Source organism: Crocodylus siamensis, chromosome 6 (genome assembly GCF_052110815.1).
Source record: "Crocodylus siamensis isolate JL-2025a chromosome 6, ASM5211081v1, whole genome shotgun sequence".
Classification (NCBI taxonomy): domain Eukaryota; kingdom Metazoa; phylum Chordata; order Crocodylia; family Crocodylidae; genus Crocodylus; species Crocodylus siamensis.
The window spans coordinates 91,368,493-91,383,023 of record NC_143400.1 but is presented as its reverse complement, the minus strand read 5'-3'; the positions used below and the strand labels follow the sequence as shown (position 1 = coordinate 91,383,023).

Here is a 14,531-nt window from a genome sequence, read left to right as displayed (position 1 = left end):
TTGTGCTTCTCCACGTGCACTTTCTCCACCACTGGAAGCATCAGAGCTACTGTAGGTAGAACTGTGATTAGCTGTGACAAAGGCAGAACTCATAGATTTCATAGATTTCATAGACATTAGGGCTGGAAGGGACCTCAGGAGATCATCGAGTCCAGCCCCCTGCCCAAAGGGCAGGAAGTCAGCTGGGGTCATAGGATCCCAGCAAGATAAGCATCCAATTTACTCTTGAAGGTGTTCAATGTAGGTGCTTGAACCACCTCCGCTGGCAGGCTGTTCCAGACCTCGGGGGCTCGGACAGTAAAGAAATTCTTCCTTATGTCCAGCCTGAAACGGTCTTGCAGGAGTTTGTGACCGTTCGACCTCGTCATCCCTTGGGGCGCTCTGGTGAACAGACGTTCCCCCAGATCCTGGTGGTCACCCCCGATAAACTTATAGGTGGCCACCAGATCACCCCTAAGCCTGCGCTTTTCCAGGCTAAAGAGTCCCATGGCTCTCAGCCTGTCGTCATAAGATCTGTTTTCCTGACCTCTGATCATGCGCGTGGCTCTCCTCTGGACTCTCTCAAGCTTCTCCACATCCTTTTTGAATTGTGGGGCCCAAAACTGGACGCAGTACTCCAGCTGCGGCCTCACCAAGAACGAGTACAAGGGGAGAACGACGTCCCGGGATTTGCTCGAGAAGCGTCTGTGGATGCAAGCCAGCATTTTGGTTGCTTTACTAGCCGCAGCTTCGCATTGGAGGCTCATGTTCATCTTGTGGTCAATGATGACCCCCAAGTCTCTTTCTTCTGTAGTGCTATCCAATGTAGCACTGCCGAGCCAATAAGGATGCTGCAGGTTTTTCCTCCCGAGGTGGAGAACCCTGCACTTTTCGGTGTTAAACACCATCAGATTCTTGTCTGCCCATTTGCTGAGCTTGTCCAGGTCAGCCTGGATCACCCGCCTATCTTCTGGCGTGGATGCTTTGCCCCAAAGTTTGGTGTCATTGGCGAACTTGGCCAGTCCGCTCCTGACTCCAATGTCTACATCATTAATGAAGATGTTGAACAGTATGGGTCCCAGGACAGAGCCTTGAGGGACCCCACTGGTCACAGGGCACCACGACGAGTGACTGCCATCAATCACAACCCTCTGGGTCCGACCACGGAGCCAATTTCCCAGCCAGCGGTTGTGGTGGAGCCAAGCCAGTTTGGCCAAGAGGTGATCGTGGGATACCAGATCAAAGGTTTTTTGAAGTCAAGATATATGACATCAATCTCTTCTCCCTTGTCCAGGTGATAGGTCACCCGGTCATAGAAGGAAATGAGGTTGGTCAAACAAGACCTACCCACAACAAACCCGTGCTGGCTATCCCTTAGGATGTTAGCCTGGGCCAGTCCCTCAAGGATGGCCTCCTTAATAAACTTTTCTAAGATCTTCCCCAGGATAGAAGTCAGGCTAATGGGCCTGTAGTTAGCCAGATCCACTCTCCTCCCTTTCTTGAAGATCGGCACCACATTGGCCTTCTTCCAATCTTCGGGCACTACACCAGAGCGCCAGGAGTTTTCAAAGATCCATGCCAGGGGCTGGGCTATGACGCTCGCCAGCTCCTTGAGTACCCTGGGGTGCAGGTTGTCAGGGCCAGCTGACTTGAAGGTATCCAGCTTCTCGAGGTGTTCCTTCACAAGGTCAGCATTTATGGAGGGCAGGGGATCCCCATCACCCGGACCTCCCTGTCCCATAGCAGGCATGGGCGTCCCATGGGACTGATGAAAGACTGATGCAAAGTACCTATTTAATAGGTTGGCTTTTTCCTGGGCGTCAGTTGTCCCATCTGGTTTAGCAGGGGTCCAACATCGCCCTTGCTTTTCCTCCGGCTCCCCACATATCTGAAAAAGGACTTTTTGTTGTCCTTGATGCCTGAAGCTAGTTGGAGTTCAGCTGCAGCCTTGGCTTTCCTGGTTTGCTCCCTGCAGGACCGGACCAGCGCGGAGTAATCCTCCTTGGAGGTGAATCCCGTCCTCCATCCTTTGTAGGCTTTCCTTTTTAGCCACAGGAGGTCCACTAGGTCCCTGGAGAGCCAGGGGGGCTGCTGTGCCTTCTTGCTGCCTTTCCTCCGTGTTGGAATAGATTTAGCTTGTGCACTGAGGATCACTTCCTTGAGAAGCAACCACTCTTCTCGAACTCCCCTCTCCCTGGGGTCACGGTCCCTGAGGGCCTGACCAACAAGCCTCTTGAGCTTGTCAAAGTCGGCTTTTCTGAAGTCAAGGACTTCTGTGTTGCTGACTGACTTTCCAGCTTTATGGCGGATGGTGAAGGTGATCAGCTCATGGTCGCTGTCACCCAACTTCCCATCAATCACTAGGTCGCCGATTAGGTCGTCCCCAGTAGCCAGTACCAGGTCGAGCAGCGCTTTGCCTCTCGTTGGCCCATAAACCTCTTGGGTCAGGTAGAGGTCATCCACGCACGAGAGAAAGCTTTGCGACCGCTCGGATTTTGCTGAGTGATCTTCCCACGAGATGTCCGGGTAATTGAAGTCACCCATGACAACCAAGGTCCTGGAGCAAGCGGCCTCAGTCAGTTCCCGGGCGAACTCCTGGTCAAGCTCGGGACTTTGAGTGGGAGGTCTGTAGTAGACTCCCACCGTTGTGTCCCCTGTGCTGTACTCCCCACGAATTTTTACCCAGAGGGTCTCTAGCTGTCCATGCCGGTCGCCAACATCAGCTTCCAGGGACATGTAGCTTTCCTTCACATAGAGAGCTACACCCCCGCTCGTTAGCCCAGGTGTAGTGCCAGGTAGATACAGTTGTGCTGCTTCCATTCTAGAGCTATCCTGTTTGTCTCTGCAGCTTCCCTGGCAAGCAGGCTGGAGTGGAAGAGGGTCGTGTGGTGGCAGGTCAGCCATGGGGCAACAGAGGTGCTCCTGGGGATGGGCGTAGGCTGCAAGATCAAAAGGTTGAAAACCACTAGGCTTGATACTCTCCCAAGGCCGCTTCCAGCCCTACATTTTTGTGCTTATGTTTTAGGATGTACCATACTAGAACCTCAGAAAACAGGATCTCATCCTTCCTGCCATTTTCACACACTAAGAAATTATACAGTTTTTCTTTTGTTCCTGTCTTTCTACTTGCTCTGAAAACACTGCCTTCTCCGTATTTCTTCCTCTTTGCAGCCTCTTTTATTTTTCAGAGCCTGTTAAAATTAAACTGTTCTTCCTTTGTTAGTTCACCATTTTAGCTGTTCCTTCTTTCTCAGGGAGACGGGTATTTCTCATTCAGTTAAAAAAAAGTAGCTTAATGGGAAAGTGTGTGTGTTTGTGTGTGTGCGTGTGCAGGCACGCATGTGTGTTGACATGCACGTGTGCGCACACACACACACACACACACACGTGGAGGGTTTTTTCCTCCTGTGCAGATGTTTTAAAATTTTTTTTAAAAAATCAGTAAATGTTGTAAGATTGAACTGGTGTTTCTTTGGATCTGTGCACCTATTCTCAGAAAAAAAAAGTCTTCCATGGTACAAAACAATTTATGTGGCTCATAGCATTCAAGCTGAAATCTAAATTCAGATTTTAATTTCCCCTAAGGGTGGATCTGTTTGGATCTAACCTCTGGTAGAGCCATGTTTCTAAGTGTTGTATGAGACCAGAGATTGCCTGAACAGGACACAGTCTGCTAATCCAAAATGACTTACATTTGATGTGAGGCAAAAAGCTGAGAAGGCATATTGCATTCAGAGGAATTCTCCAGTGGTCAAGAAACAGGATGAGAGAGAGTGAGACATCCTGTGGATGCCAAATGCAGAAATCCACAGTAACAGCTGGTGCTTTGAAGCAGGCCATCTCACATCAGGTCTCGGAGACGCAGCAGTTTCACTTCTGTTGCTCCACATTTGCTTATGAAAAAAAAGGAAGAAAGAAAATGCCAGTGGCAATTTGGTTTGAGATTCTAACGGGCTTGCACACACTACAATGGCATTTTGCATCAGTGAGTCATTTAACCTGTTTGGAGTTTGGAAACGCCTAGAGGTGGCTTCTAAATTGCATTTCCCTATAGTGGGAAAAGTTCTTGAAGCTCACAGACCAAAGGTGGACTTAAACTTAAAACAGTTCCAGACCCAAGGCTATGGAACGGAGGAATGCAGAGCAGAGGTGCACTTGCAGCTCACGCCCGTCTCTCACACAACTCAGATTCACCACAGCTCTGTTCTGAGAGCGGCAGCATTCAGCAGACCGTGGGTGCATCAGGCTTCTGCAGGAAGCCTCAGATAAAATCATAAGGCTGGTCCAGCAACAGCGTCTGGATTAGAAACAGACACTGCAGGTTTGCTGCAGTTACACGGGAAGTCTTGCACTCCAGAAAATTCCCCAGATTAACCACATTTGGCTGCTGAAAAGATTCCCTTCTGCTGAGATGCCCAAACCATACCATGCTTCACCACAGCTTGCAGCAATGTAGGAACTATTACCAGGAGGTTAAAAAGAGCTGATCTTAAGAATAAAATGAACAGCATGGGAAGGAATGTACAGGAGGGACAGGATAGGAAAGAGAGGTGGGGGCGTGGCACTCTATATTAAGGAGGAATGCACATCCTCGTCAATTAGCAAGGAGCCAGGGGAGGGGCACTCTGAAGTGCTTTGGGTTAGAGTACAAGGCAGTCGAGGGGAAAGGGACTTCACGGTGGGAGTCTACTACAGACCTCCCAACCAGGGAGAAGAGCTTGACCAGGAACTCTTGGGTCAGCTCACAGAGGCAGTGAAGGCTAAGGATGTGGTGGTAGTCATGGGGGACCTGAACTTCCCCGACATCTGCTGGGAAGAGCAGTCAGCCAGGTCTGAACGCTCACGTCGGTTCTTGGCCAGAGTGCAGGACCCTCCATCTAACCCAGGAGGTGCACAGCCCCACCGGGGAGACGCCTTGTTGGACCTAGTGCTGGCCACGGGTGATGGCCCGGTGAGGGGGCTGCGGGTGCTCAACCACCTGGGCGACAGTGATCATCGCCTGCTGGAATTCACCATCCAGCGCAAGGTGGCAAAGGCATGCAGTAAGGCAGTGGCCCTAGATTTTAGGAGGGCAGACTTCAACAAGCTAAGGAGGATAGTTGGAGAAGCGCTGAGGTCCCGGAGGGGAGGGGAGCCAGGTGTCCAAGGAGAGTGGTTGCTCCTTAAGGAGACGATCCCCAAGCCCAAAGGAAGGTAATCCCAACCAGGATCAAAGGGAGCAGGAGAGCACACAAGCCTCTGTGGCTCACCAAAAGCATCCGGGAATGTCTCCTTGCTAAAAAGGAGGCTTATACCCAATGGAAAGAAGGGGTCATCACCAGGGAGGGCTATTCTGTAGTTGCTCGGGGATGCAGGGGGGTAGATAGGAAGGCCAAGGCAGAGATGGAGCTGGGACTAGCTTCCCACATTAAGGACAATAAGAAGTCTTTTTTTAAATACGTAGGGGGTAAAAAGAAGGTCCCGGGTAATGTGGGGCCCTTGCAGGACGCCATGGGAAACTTGGTCGTCACAACAGATGGCAAAGCTAACTTGTTTAACGATTTCTTTGCCTCCGTCTTCCTAAGTAGGGACCAGAACAGCCACCTCCCTGCTGGGCCCCCCTCAGGCCCCGGGGGAGGCACACCTGGGCCGCGGGTTAGCGAGGATTTAGTTAGGGAGCTTCTGGAGGGGTTGGACGTATTCAAGTCAGCTGGCCTGGCTGATCTCCACCCTAGAGTCCTAAAGGAACTGGCCGAGGTCATTGCAAGTCCCCTGGCACAACTTTATGAGCACTCGTGGTGCTCTGGTGAGGTACCGGAGGACTGGAAGAGGGCCAAGGTGGTCCCCATCTTCAAAAAAGGCAGGAAGGACGACCCGGGAAACTATAGGCCAGTTAGTCTTACCTCGATCCTAGGCAAACTGTTTGAGAAAATTATGCTGGCACACATCCAGGAGAGGCCAGCAAGGGACTGCATGCTTAGGGGCAACCAACACGGGCTCATCAGTGGCAGGTCCTGTCAGACCAACCTGGTGGCCTTTTACGATCAGATCCCCAGATCATTAGATGCAGGGGTAGCAGTGGATACAGTCTTCCTGGACTTCCGGAAGGCTTTCGACACTGTCTCTCACCCCGTTCTCATTAAGAAACTGGGGGGCTGTGGTGTAGACACCCACACAGTCAAATGGGTCGCCAACTGGCTGGAGGGCCGCACCCAGAGGGTGGTAGTGGATGGGTCCTTCAACCTGGAAGGACGTGGGCAGTGGGGTCCCCCAGGCTCGGTCCTCGGGCCCGCACTGTTCAACATCTTCATCAGTGATTTGGACGAGGGGGTAAAAAGCACCTGTTCAAATTTGCTGATGACACTAAGATGTGGGGGGACATGGGCACACTGGAAGGATGCAACAGGCTACAATCAGACCTAGACAGGTTACAGGGGTGGGCGGACGAGAATAGGATGGGTTTCAACACAGACAAGTGCAAGGTGCTGCACCTGGGGAGGAACAACCGGCTCCATACCTACAGGTTAGGGAACTGCCCTCTTGTCAGCACGGAGGCAGAAAGGGATCTGGGGGTCATCATTGACTCCATGATGAACACGGGCCGGCAGTGTGGGGAGGCAGTCAGGAAGGCCGACCGGACCTTGTCATGCATCCACAGATGCATCTCGAGCAGGTCCAAAGAGGTGATCCTCCCCCTCTATGTGGCACTGGTCAGGCCGCAGCGGGAGGACTGCGTCCAGTTCTGGGCGCCGCACTTCAGGAGGGATGTGGACAGCATGGAGGGGGTCCGGAGGAGGCCACTCATATGATCAGGGGACAGCAGGGCAGGCCCTATGAGGACAGGCTGCGGGACCTGAACCTGTTCAGCCTCCAAAAGAGAAGACTGAGGGGGGATCTTGTGGCCTGTTACAAACTAGTCAGAGGGGACCAGCAGGCACTGGGGGAGTCCCTGTTCCCCCGAGCACCGCCAGGAGTGACCAGGAATAACCGTCACAAGCTGGCAGAGGGTAGGTTTAGGCTAGATATCAGGAGGCGCGACTTCACAGTCAGGGCGGCTAGGGTCTGGAACCAGCTTCCAAGAGAAGTGGTGCTGGCCCCTACCCTGGGGGTCTCTAAGACAAGCTTGACAATCACCTTGCTGGGGTTGTTTGACCCCAGTACTCTTTCCTGCCATGGCAGGGGGTCGGACTAGATGATCTGCTCAGGTCCCTTCCGACCCTAGAAACTATGAAACTATGGATCATTTGGGTGTGCTAATACTTTATGATGCAATAGTTACTGCACATGTGTGTGGGCAGATATAACATCTGAAGCGTTTCAGAGTGCAGCTGTGCTCCAGAAATAGAGTGTTTCAGTCACAGACAGCTTTGCTGTCCTGGCTGGAGTGCTTCAGAGTCACTGCAGCTGCATACAGCAGCATGCTTTCCAGTTAGGGGACATGGCAGGGGACTGTGATGCCCTGTGGCTCTGTTCCCTACCACCATGGGGGAAGGAAGCAGAGCAGACTATCAGTGTAGGAAGGAGTACAGCTTCTTTCAGTTCCTGTTGGGGCGCAGGGCCTCTGGTCTTCTGGTTCTGGCGTCTCCCGATTTCAGCAGGGGGCTCATAGTCTCCCAGTTCCAGTGGGGAGGCATGGGGGTGTCCTGGTTGTGGGGAGGGGGCACGCCTGGAGAATGGAGATGAAGTAGACAGGAAAGTGCTCAGTAACACAGTGCTCAGTAACACTGTGTCCTACTTCCTTCCACCCCGCCTTGGCAGACCACTGGACCCACAGGTCCCCGATCACACTTAGTAGAGAGTGCATATGTAAGAGGAAGTGCTTCATTTCTAAACACTTCTAAATAGAACCTGTTTCCTTCAGTGTTACTTTTGGAGTATTTCTGCCATTTTTGGAGGGCTTCAAAGGGCATATGCATTGTCTAGGTCTCACTTTCTGAAGTGCTTCAAGGGTATTTGAAAGGCCTCAGTTGTTACAGCTGTCCACACCAGACTTATTTTTTTTTCTGAAGGACAATCACCATCTGCCCTTTCCCCATGCTCAAAGTCCTAGGAAGATTCATGCAGAGTTACTTGGATGCCAGCATATCATGGGTGTAAGCTGGACACACTGCTGAGTTGTGGTGATTCTTGATTAAACAGAGGAGGTTTAATTGATCAGAAGAAGCTACCCCGCCTAACATGTTAGCAGCTCCCTGATCATGCATTAAAATCAGAGGAGTGTGTCTTGCAGCTTCTGGGGTTGATCATCACCAGTGAAACCCAGGCTTTACCCCTCTTCCCCTTCAGTGTTACACTTGCTGCACTGTATCTGTAAATAAGCTAGGTCATGGCATTCTTAGTGCTATGCAGGGTCTTCATAAAGTCCTTGTGAACTTTTAAATTTTAATAACTTCAGCTGTAGGTATGATAGAAACAATCTGTAAACGGCATTTAAAAGCAGATTTATTAAGGGTTTAGGACAACTAGAGTACACAGTGCTAGACTTCAACATAACCACCATCCATCATGATGCAGTGCTCAATCCGATCTTCCAACTCCTTGAAAACGTTTCCCAGTTACTCTTGAGTTACTGCACTAATTGCATTGGTGATCTGAGCCCTAAGTTCCACCGAAGAACATGGTTTTGACAAGGAAACCACACTTTTAACACGTCCTCATAAAAAGAAGTCCAACAGCGACAGGTCAGGTGAACAAGGTGGCCAAGAAATTGGTCCACCTCTGCCTATCCACTCCCCTGGGAAGACGTTATTTAGGAGCTGTCGTACATTCAGAGTGTAGTGGCACGGAGCTCCATCTTACTTAAGAATAAATTTATTACTTATGTTGTCTAGCATTGTGTACTCCAGTTGTCTTAAAACCTTAATAAATTTGCTTTTAAATGCTTTTATAGATTTTTTCTATCATACCTACAAGCTAAGTTATTAAAGTTTAAAAGTGCACAAGGACTTTATAAAGACCCTGTAAATGTCCATTTATGCCAATGGGCCAGACTCTGAATTCTTTGTTCAGCTCTTTCTCATGCAGACCTATCATTTAGCCTAGACCTGTAAGTCTTCGGTCAAACTCCACTACATCTTTAATCAAACAACATTCCCATTGAATTCAAAGGGAGTAACACTTGCGTAAGGGCTGACAAATGGTAAGAGGTAACATATAGCTAATCAAGTTTTTCAAACAGGACTTTTGGAGGGTGATATCATTTATTGGACCAAGTGCATGACTGGAATAAAGTTAGAAAACCTTTCAAATGCGATACATTCTTCATCAGATTTTTTAATTAAAAAAAAAAACCATCACGTTTCTTGCCTGAGAAATCTTGTTGAGTCCACCAGATTTGTAATTCATTTAATATTATCTAATTTATCCTCTGATCTGAGTCCACGTATGTCTTCCACGTTCCACATGTATCTTCCACGTTATTTTTAATGTTGCACTGAGTACATCACATGTCCCTCTAGCAGAATGTGTTAGAATGGATTTTGTTTGTAAAAGAGCTACTGTGAAGTAGATTCTCTGTGAAGAACATAGCTGTTTCCATGAGGTAGACCTGGGTGATAGGATCCTCCACAAGGGAAAACCGATTAAGTTTGATCCTGGGCTGTCCTTGGTATCTGTATTTTAAAATATTGGCATCTATTCTAAGGGCATGTTTTGCTGTAACAAAGTATTAGCATCTTTTCTAAGGGCATGTTTTGCTGTGTGCTCTAACTTCAATTGCAGAGGAAGAATGTCCCCTGGATAGAAACAAGAAAACAGTTCCTGTTATAGTGGCCCTGAGTATCCTGGCAATCGTTGTCATTGCACTCATCACGATACTGATTGCCAGAAGGAAGACAAACAGAGGATATGAACGCATCTGAATTGCCAGTGTGCTTCCCTGTATGTGCAGTAAGTATGGTGGCCTTTGGAATCTGGGCTTTTGGCTGCCCATGGTAAAGTCACAGACTTTTTATATATATATTTTTATATATATGGGCTAAGACCACGTGTTTAAAAGTGGGGCATACTTATACATGCTTTAACGTGTGCAAGAAGTGACACTGACGATCTAAGGCGTGCCTGAAAAGAGAATGCAAAATTATTAGGTGCTCAGGTGGAGGATCAAGAAACACTGGGAAGGTCCAGGTGTATGATCACTTATTGGGCATGGAAGTGAATAACCCATGGGTGCATAATCACAAGAAATTCTATTAACCCAATGCTCGGTGCTGGTCTCATGGGAAACTACAGAACTATGTACAGAAGTTGCAGGACAAGAAGTAGAGTGGTGCAACAGTGCTGTGGCACTTTCCTAGCCAGATATGGTTGGTTTGATCCTCATTCCAGAGGCAACATTTTTATTATTGCTTTTTCTACTGCTGTCTTGAGAGTCTTACTTCAAATCTGTAAGATGTATAATAAAGAAAAAGAACGATGTCTTCTAAGAACATGCATTTCTTTAAACGCCTGCCTGCAGGAGGGAACAAATGAACCAGAGCTGGCTATAAAAGACTCACCAGCGTAAATGCCATATCAGCGCCAAGCTTAGAGATATATAAAATAGAGGACCTGAAAACACTATTTACAGGCTAATGTGATGCGTTACTAGTATGTATGGTTATAACAGGATAGAAGCAAGCGAGAATTAGTAAAAAATTAGATCAACTTCCAAGAAATGATCTTCTGGAAGCTCCTAATTCAAGTGGTTTCCTCTTCAGAATAGTCACAGTGGTTTCCAGTAGCCTCAGTAATTGTTTCTCTGCCGTGATGACAATACTGTGATTTCTTCTGTTCCAAGTGTAGAACTATGTCATAGTTACTGGAAATACAGAGAATTCAGTGGGTATCTGTCACAGAGTGCTCACACAAGGTCTGTGAACCAAAAAGGAGCCCTGTAAGCTGTGCTCTCAGGACTTCTGTGGGACAGAAGTGGTGCACAGGCCTTGAGCATGAGGTTGAAATTTATCCTGTTTGCTTACAAACTGAATTTTCACATGAAATAATTTGAGGTTTGTTTAAAGCACATGGATTGCAATGGTTTATATTCTCTTTTCCACTAATCAAACGATATAATAGTGATTGACCTTGACATGATATTAAAATCAATATTCTCTGAGGATTCAGATCTCCATCTTGTACAAGACTTACAAAGTCTAAAACAATACAAAAAAGTCCCAACCCACTGTGACAAAAAACCACATTAAAGTGAAAAGAAATGAACCACAGGCGCCTGTTAAATCGGGCCTGCTAACAGCAAAAGTAATGGGTTAAATTCCATTGGTAGTGGGACTTTCCTCTGCAAAGGCTTTCAGGGTGGGCCCTTATTAAGCAAAGGGTGGTATTTAGGGAAGCCCTCACTATTGCTTTAATTTGGGGGAAAGTGCAACAATAAACAACACTTGGACCAAAATTTGGTCAAGTAAGGACATACATCAGAATAATTCACTGCAGTAGAATTATCCGGACATCCACCAAGATAACCAAGATTAATATCTGGCCTCTTCTATTTAAATCTTAAGTACATTTAAAGGTAGTTTTGATATTTTACTAGTGCTCACTTAACCAGTAAGTGCTTGCTCACTTAAGCAATAAAAAAGAAACTTTACCTCCGCTGTAAGAATTACTAAATGATGATGGTCTGCTATTCTTGATGTTGATAGTGGTTTATTCCGAGCTTAAAATCAAACTACAAAAGTGACTGTGGTTTCCCATAAATGCTTCTTAGTGGATCTCTTGCTTGTAAATATGAAAAAGTTTTGCAGCATGTCTGAATCTGAACCTGAAACAAAAATCCATCATCAAAGAGGCAAGACTCTTGGATATTTTTGTAAAGTAACATGACAAACAGGAAGATGAGGGCCTTTCAGAGTGCTGGAAATGATCAAGTGACTCAAATGTTTCAGCATTCAGTCATTCCATAGTGAAGGGCTCAGTCACTGTCTACTTCACTCAACTTTTATCCTATTTACTCTTTCCCCTAACAGTGGACAAGTACCCAGCTGGCTTCAACATTGGTGACCTTACAATTGGCTTGTGTGATTGTTTTAGTCCTCATGGGAGTTACCCTTTGTGGGATCTGCCATCAGCGCTGACTGCATGCATACCAGAGAATGCGGCTGATCAAAATAATTTCGTATCGGTGACAACGATGATACATGGATTGCTCTGAGAGTTTCAAGTCTAGCATAACTTTTCCTTCTAACAAAGCTGTTAGAGCAACGTAAAATGACAGAGTGTGTAAGTCTAGATTTGAAGTCAAGTATCTGCTCATTATACTGAGTATATGCATCTAAAAGGAAGGAGAACAGTTGTGTTATAATTCACTTGCACGTCAAAATAATATTTTCAGTTCTTCTTTAAAAAAACCCAGCTTCCTGATTTTTATAATACAGTTTATAGTACATACTAAAGAAATGGGTTAATATAAGGAAAAAAAATATTGGAAAAATGACCTGGCCAAGCGCATGCAACATAGATGCTACTGTCTGAGCTTGTTACTGGAATCATATTGGCACAGATGTTTGGATTACTGAGGTAGCTCAGCACCCAAACTCTTCCGACCTGTTTAATTTAGATTTATTTTTCATTTATAATTAAGGTTTGCATAGCGTTCTTGTAAATAGCTAGCATCCACTGAAATCTCACATGGGCTACCTGATCTGAGTGGTTTCCAATCTTGTATCAACCATAAGATGTTTTTTCTGTTTTGGTCATTGGTGTGTGAGCATTTATCAATTAATCTTCAGTCTTTTAATATTTGATACAGCATTGTAAAATGTGATTTTATTCTTGCTATAAGTATTCTTAATGGCTGACAATTCCTGTTTACTTGTCCGGCAACCTCTGTCAGTCTTACGGCATTCTATGCCTATTCTTGACTAGAATTAGCCATACTGTTGGTGGTGGGGAAGGTGGATTGCATGTTACTTGCTCGCTTTTTCCTATTGCATTTATTTTTTGGAAAAAATGTCTCAGCTCCTTTCCATGCCATGAGTAGAGCAGAAATTGCATCGCACAGCACAGGTGCAATCTATACTGCAAAAGTGGCATTAGGGCCAGATACACAGCAGTGAAAGATGCAGCTCAATATATAGTCGTTATAGATTGGTGATTTATACCAGTGGAACATCCAGCATGCTTTCCTAATTTGCACCAGCTGAGATTCTGACCCTTAAAGTGCAGTCATATTCTAACCCAATTGCAACACTCAGCCTGCCTCAATCCCCACCGTATATGCTTTCTTCAAGAAACATGAACAACCTGCACCAAAGACATCTGCAAAGGCAATTGATCCATCAGGAAATATTGTTTGCCTGAATTTTATGGGGAGCCAGAATGGGGTAGCCACACTGCACCCTAAATTGCTGAATACATGCCTTTTTTTTGGGCAGATGTACATGTTCCTTTCCTGCCTGAGCTTAGCTTAATGTTTGGTGGGTAGTTTATCTTCCAAGGGTGTGTTTATATAACAAAGCTCCTAGGGCATTCCTGCTTCAGTAGGAGGGCCCTATAGATATATTGCCTCTTGGTTGCAGGACTGTTCAATGTTCTGTTTTAAGAAACATTCCATACCAAATGTGGGTCCCTAAGGAGCAACCTGGAGAGGTTTTCAAGGAGATCTTGCTATAAAATGTCTTGTATAAATAGACATGCAGTCACCATTAGACTACTATTGGCACTGAGCCTTTTCTTTTACATACCTCTTTCCCTGCATGGTGTTTCCAGACTTGCACAGATCAGCGATGCAAAGATGCCTACTGAAACCTACCCTTCTATGGCTGCTTCTTCCCCAAACTGGGCACTTGTTCTATGAACAGCATCACAATATAGAGTTCAAGTTAGAATCTACCTACAGGATCCTAAATAAGAAGAACACCTGAATCAAATGCCTGATGCTCCATTAAGAATTGCAGCCCAGATCATTTCATATACCCTATTGCAAGTGCATGGCACAGCATATGAAAGCATTTTTCATACTTCGTTCTTAGCCAAAATGCTGAGTAAATTATAATGCAGCTTTTTTATTTCCATAGTCCCCAATTTCTTCATGAACTAAAAATCTGTTGCTAACTTCTCCAAGGAGTGAAGAGGTGGATTTAGATGATTTTTCCTGAGAGTATAGAGACTGCTGGCATTTAATTCATCTCCTCAACTGTTATCTTACTCTGAAGGATGGGTCCTAACTGAATTACCAAGGTGTGAAAATAGTCTACACTTTGTACTGTTCTACTCTTGGACTTGCTGTAATAAAGATAATGTTCATTCATTACAGAGGTGTATTTTTGTGAATTTCTTTTATCTCAAGTGCTTTTTCTCGCCTACGTTTTCAAAGATGTAGGTATCGCATATCTAGTGTCCTGTACATGGTCTAGGAGCCTGATAATCCTTGGTTCTTGTGACAGCAACTCTCTCTGTGATCTTGGGCAAGTGACCAAACCTTTTCTTTTAGGTTTCATAGTTTCATAGTTAGTCAGGTCGGAAGGGACCTGAGCAGATCATCAAGTCTGACCCCCTGCTGTGGCAGGAAAGAGTACTGGGGTCAAACAACCCCAGCAAGGTGTTCCTCTAGCCTCCTCTTAAATACCCCCAGGGTA

At 46.4% G+C, this 14,531-nt stretch overlaps 1 protein-coding gene across 1 annotated transcript in view; it reads left to right on the top strand.

The window, feature by feature from the left end:
- The window catches only part of LAMP3 (lysosome associated membrane protein 3), a 32,274-nt gene extending 18,071 nt beyond the window's left edge, over positions 1–14,203 (top strand). Inside the window, exons 6-7 of the mRNA XM_090054556.1 lie at positions 9,679–9,846; positions 11,922–14,203. Coding sequence (XP_089910682.1) covers positions 9,679–9,818 — 140 coding nt within the window. The 3' untranslated portion in view covers positions 9,819–9,846; positions 11,922–14,203. The remainder of the gene's footprint in view (positions 1–9,678; positions 9,847–11,921) is intronic.
- The last annotated feature ends 328 nt before the right edge of the window (positions 14,204–14,531 follow it).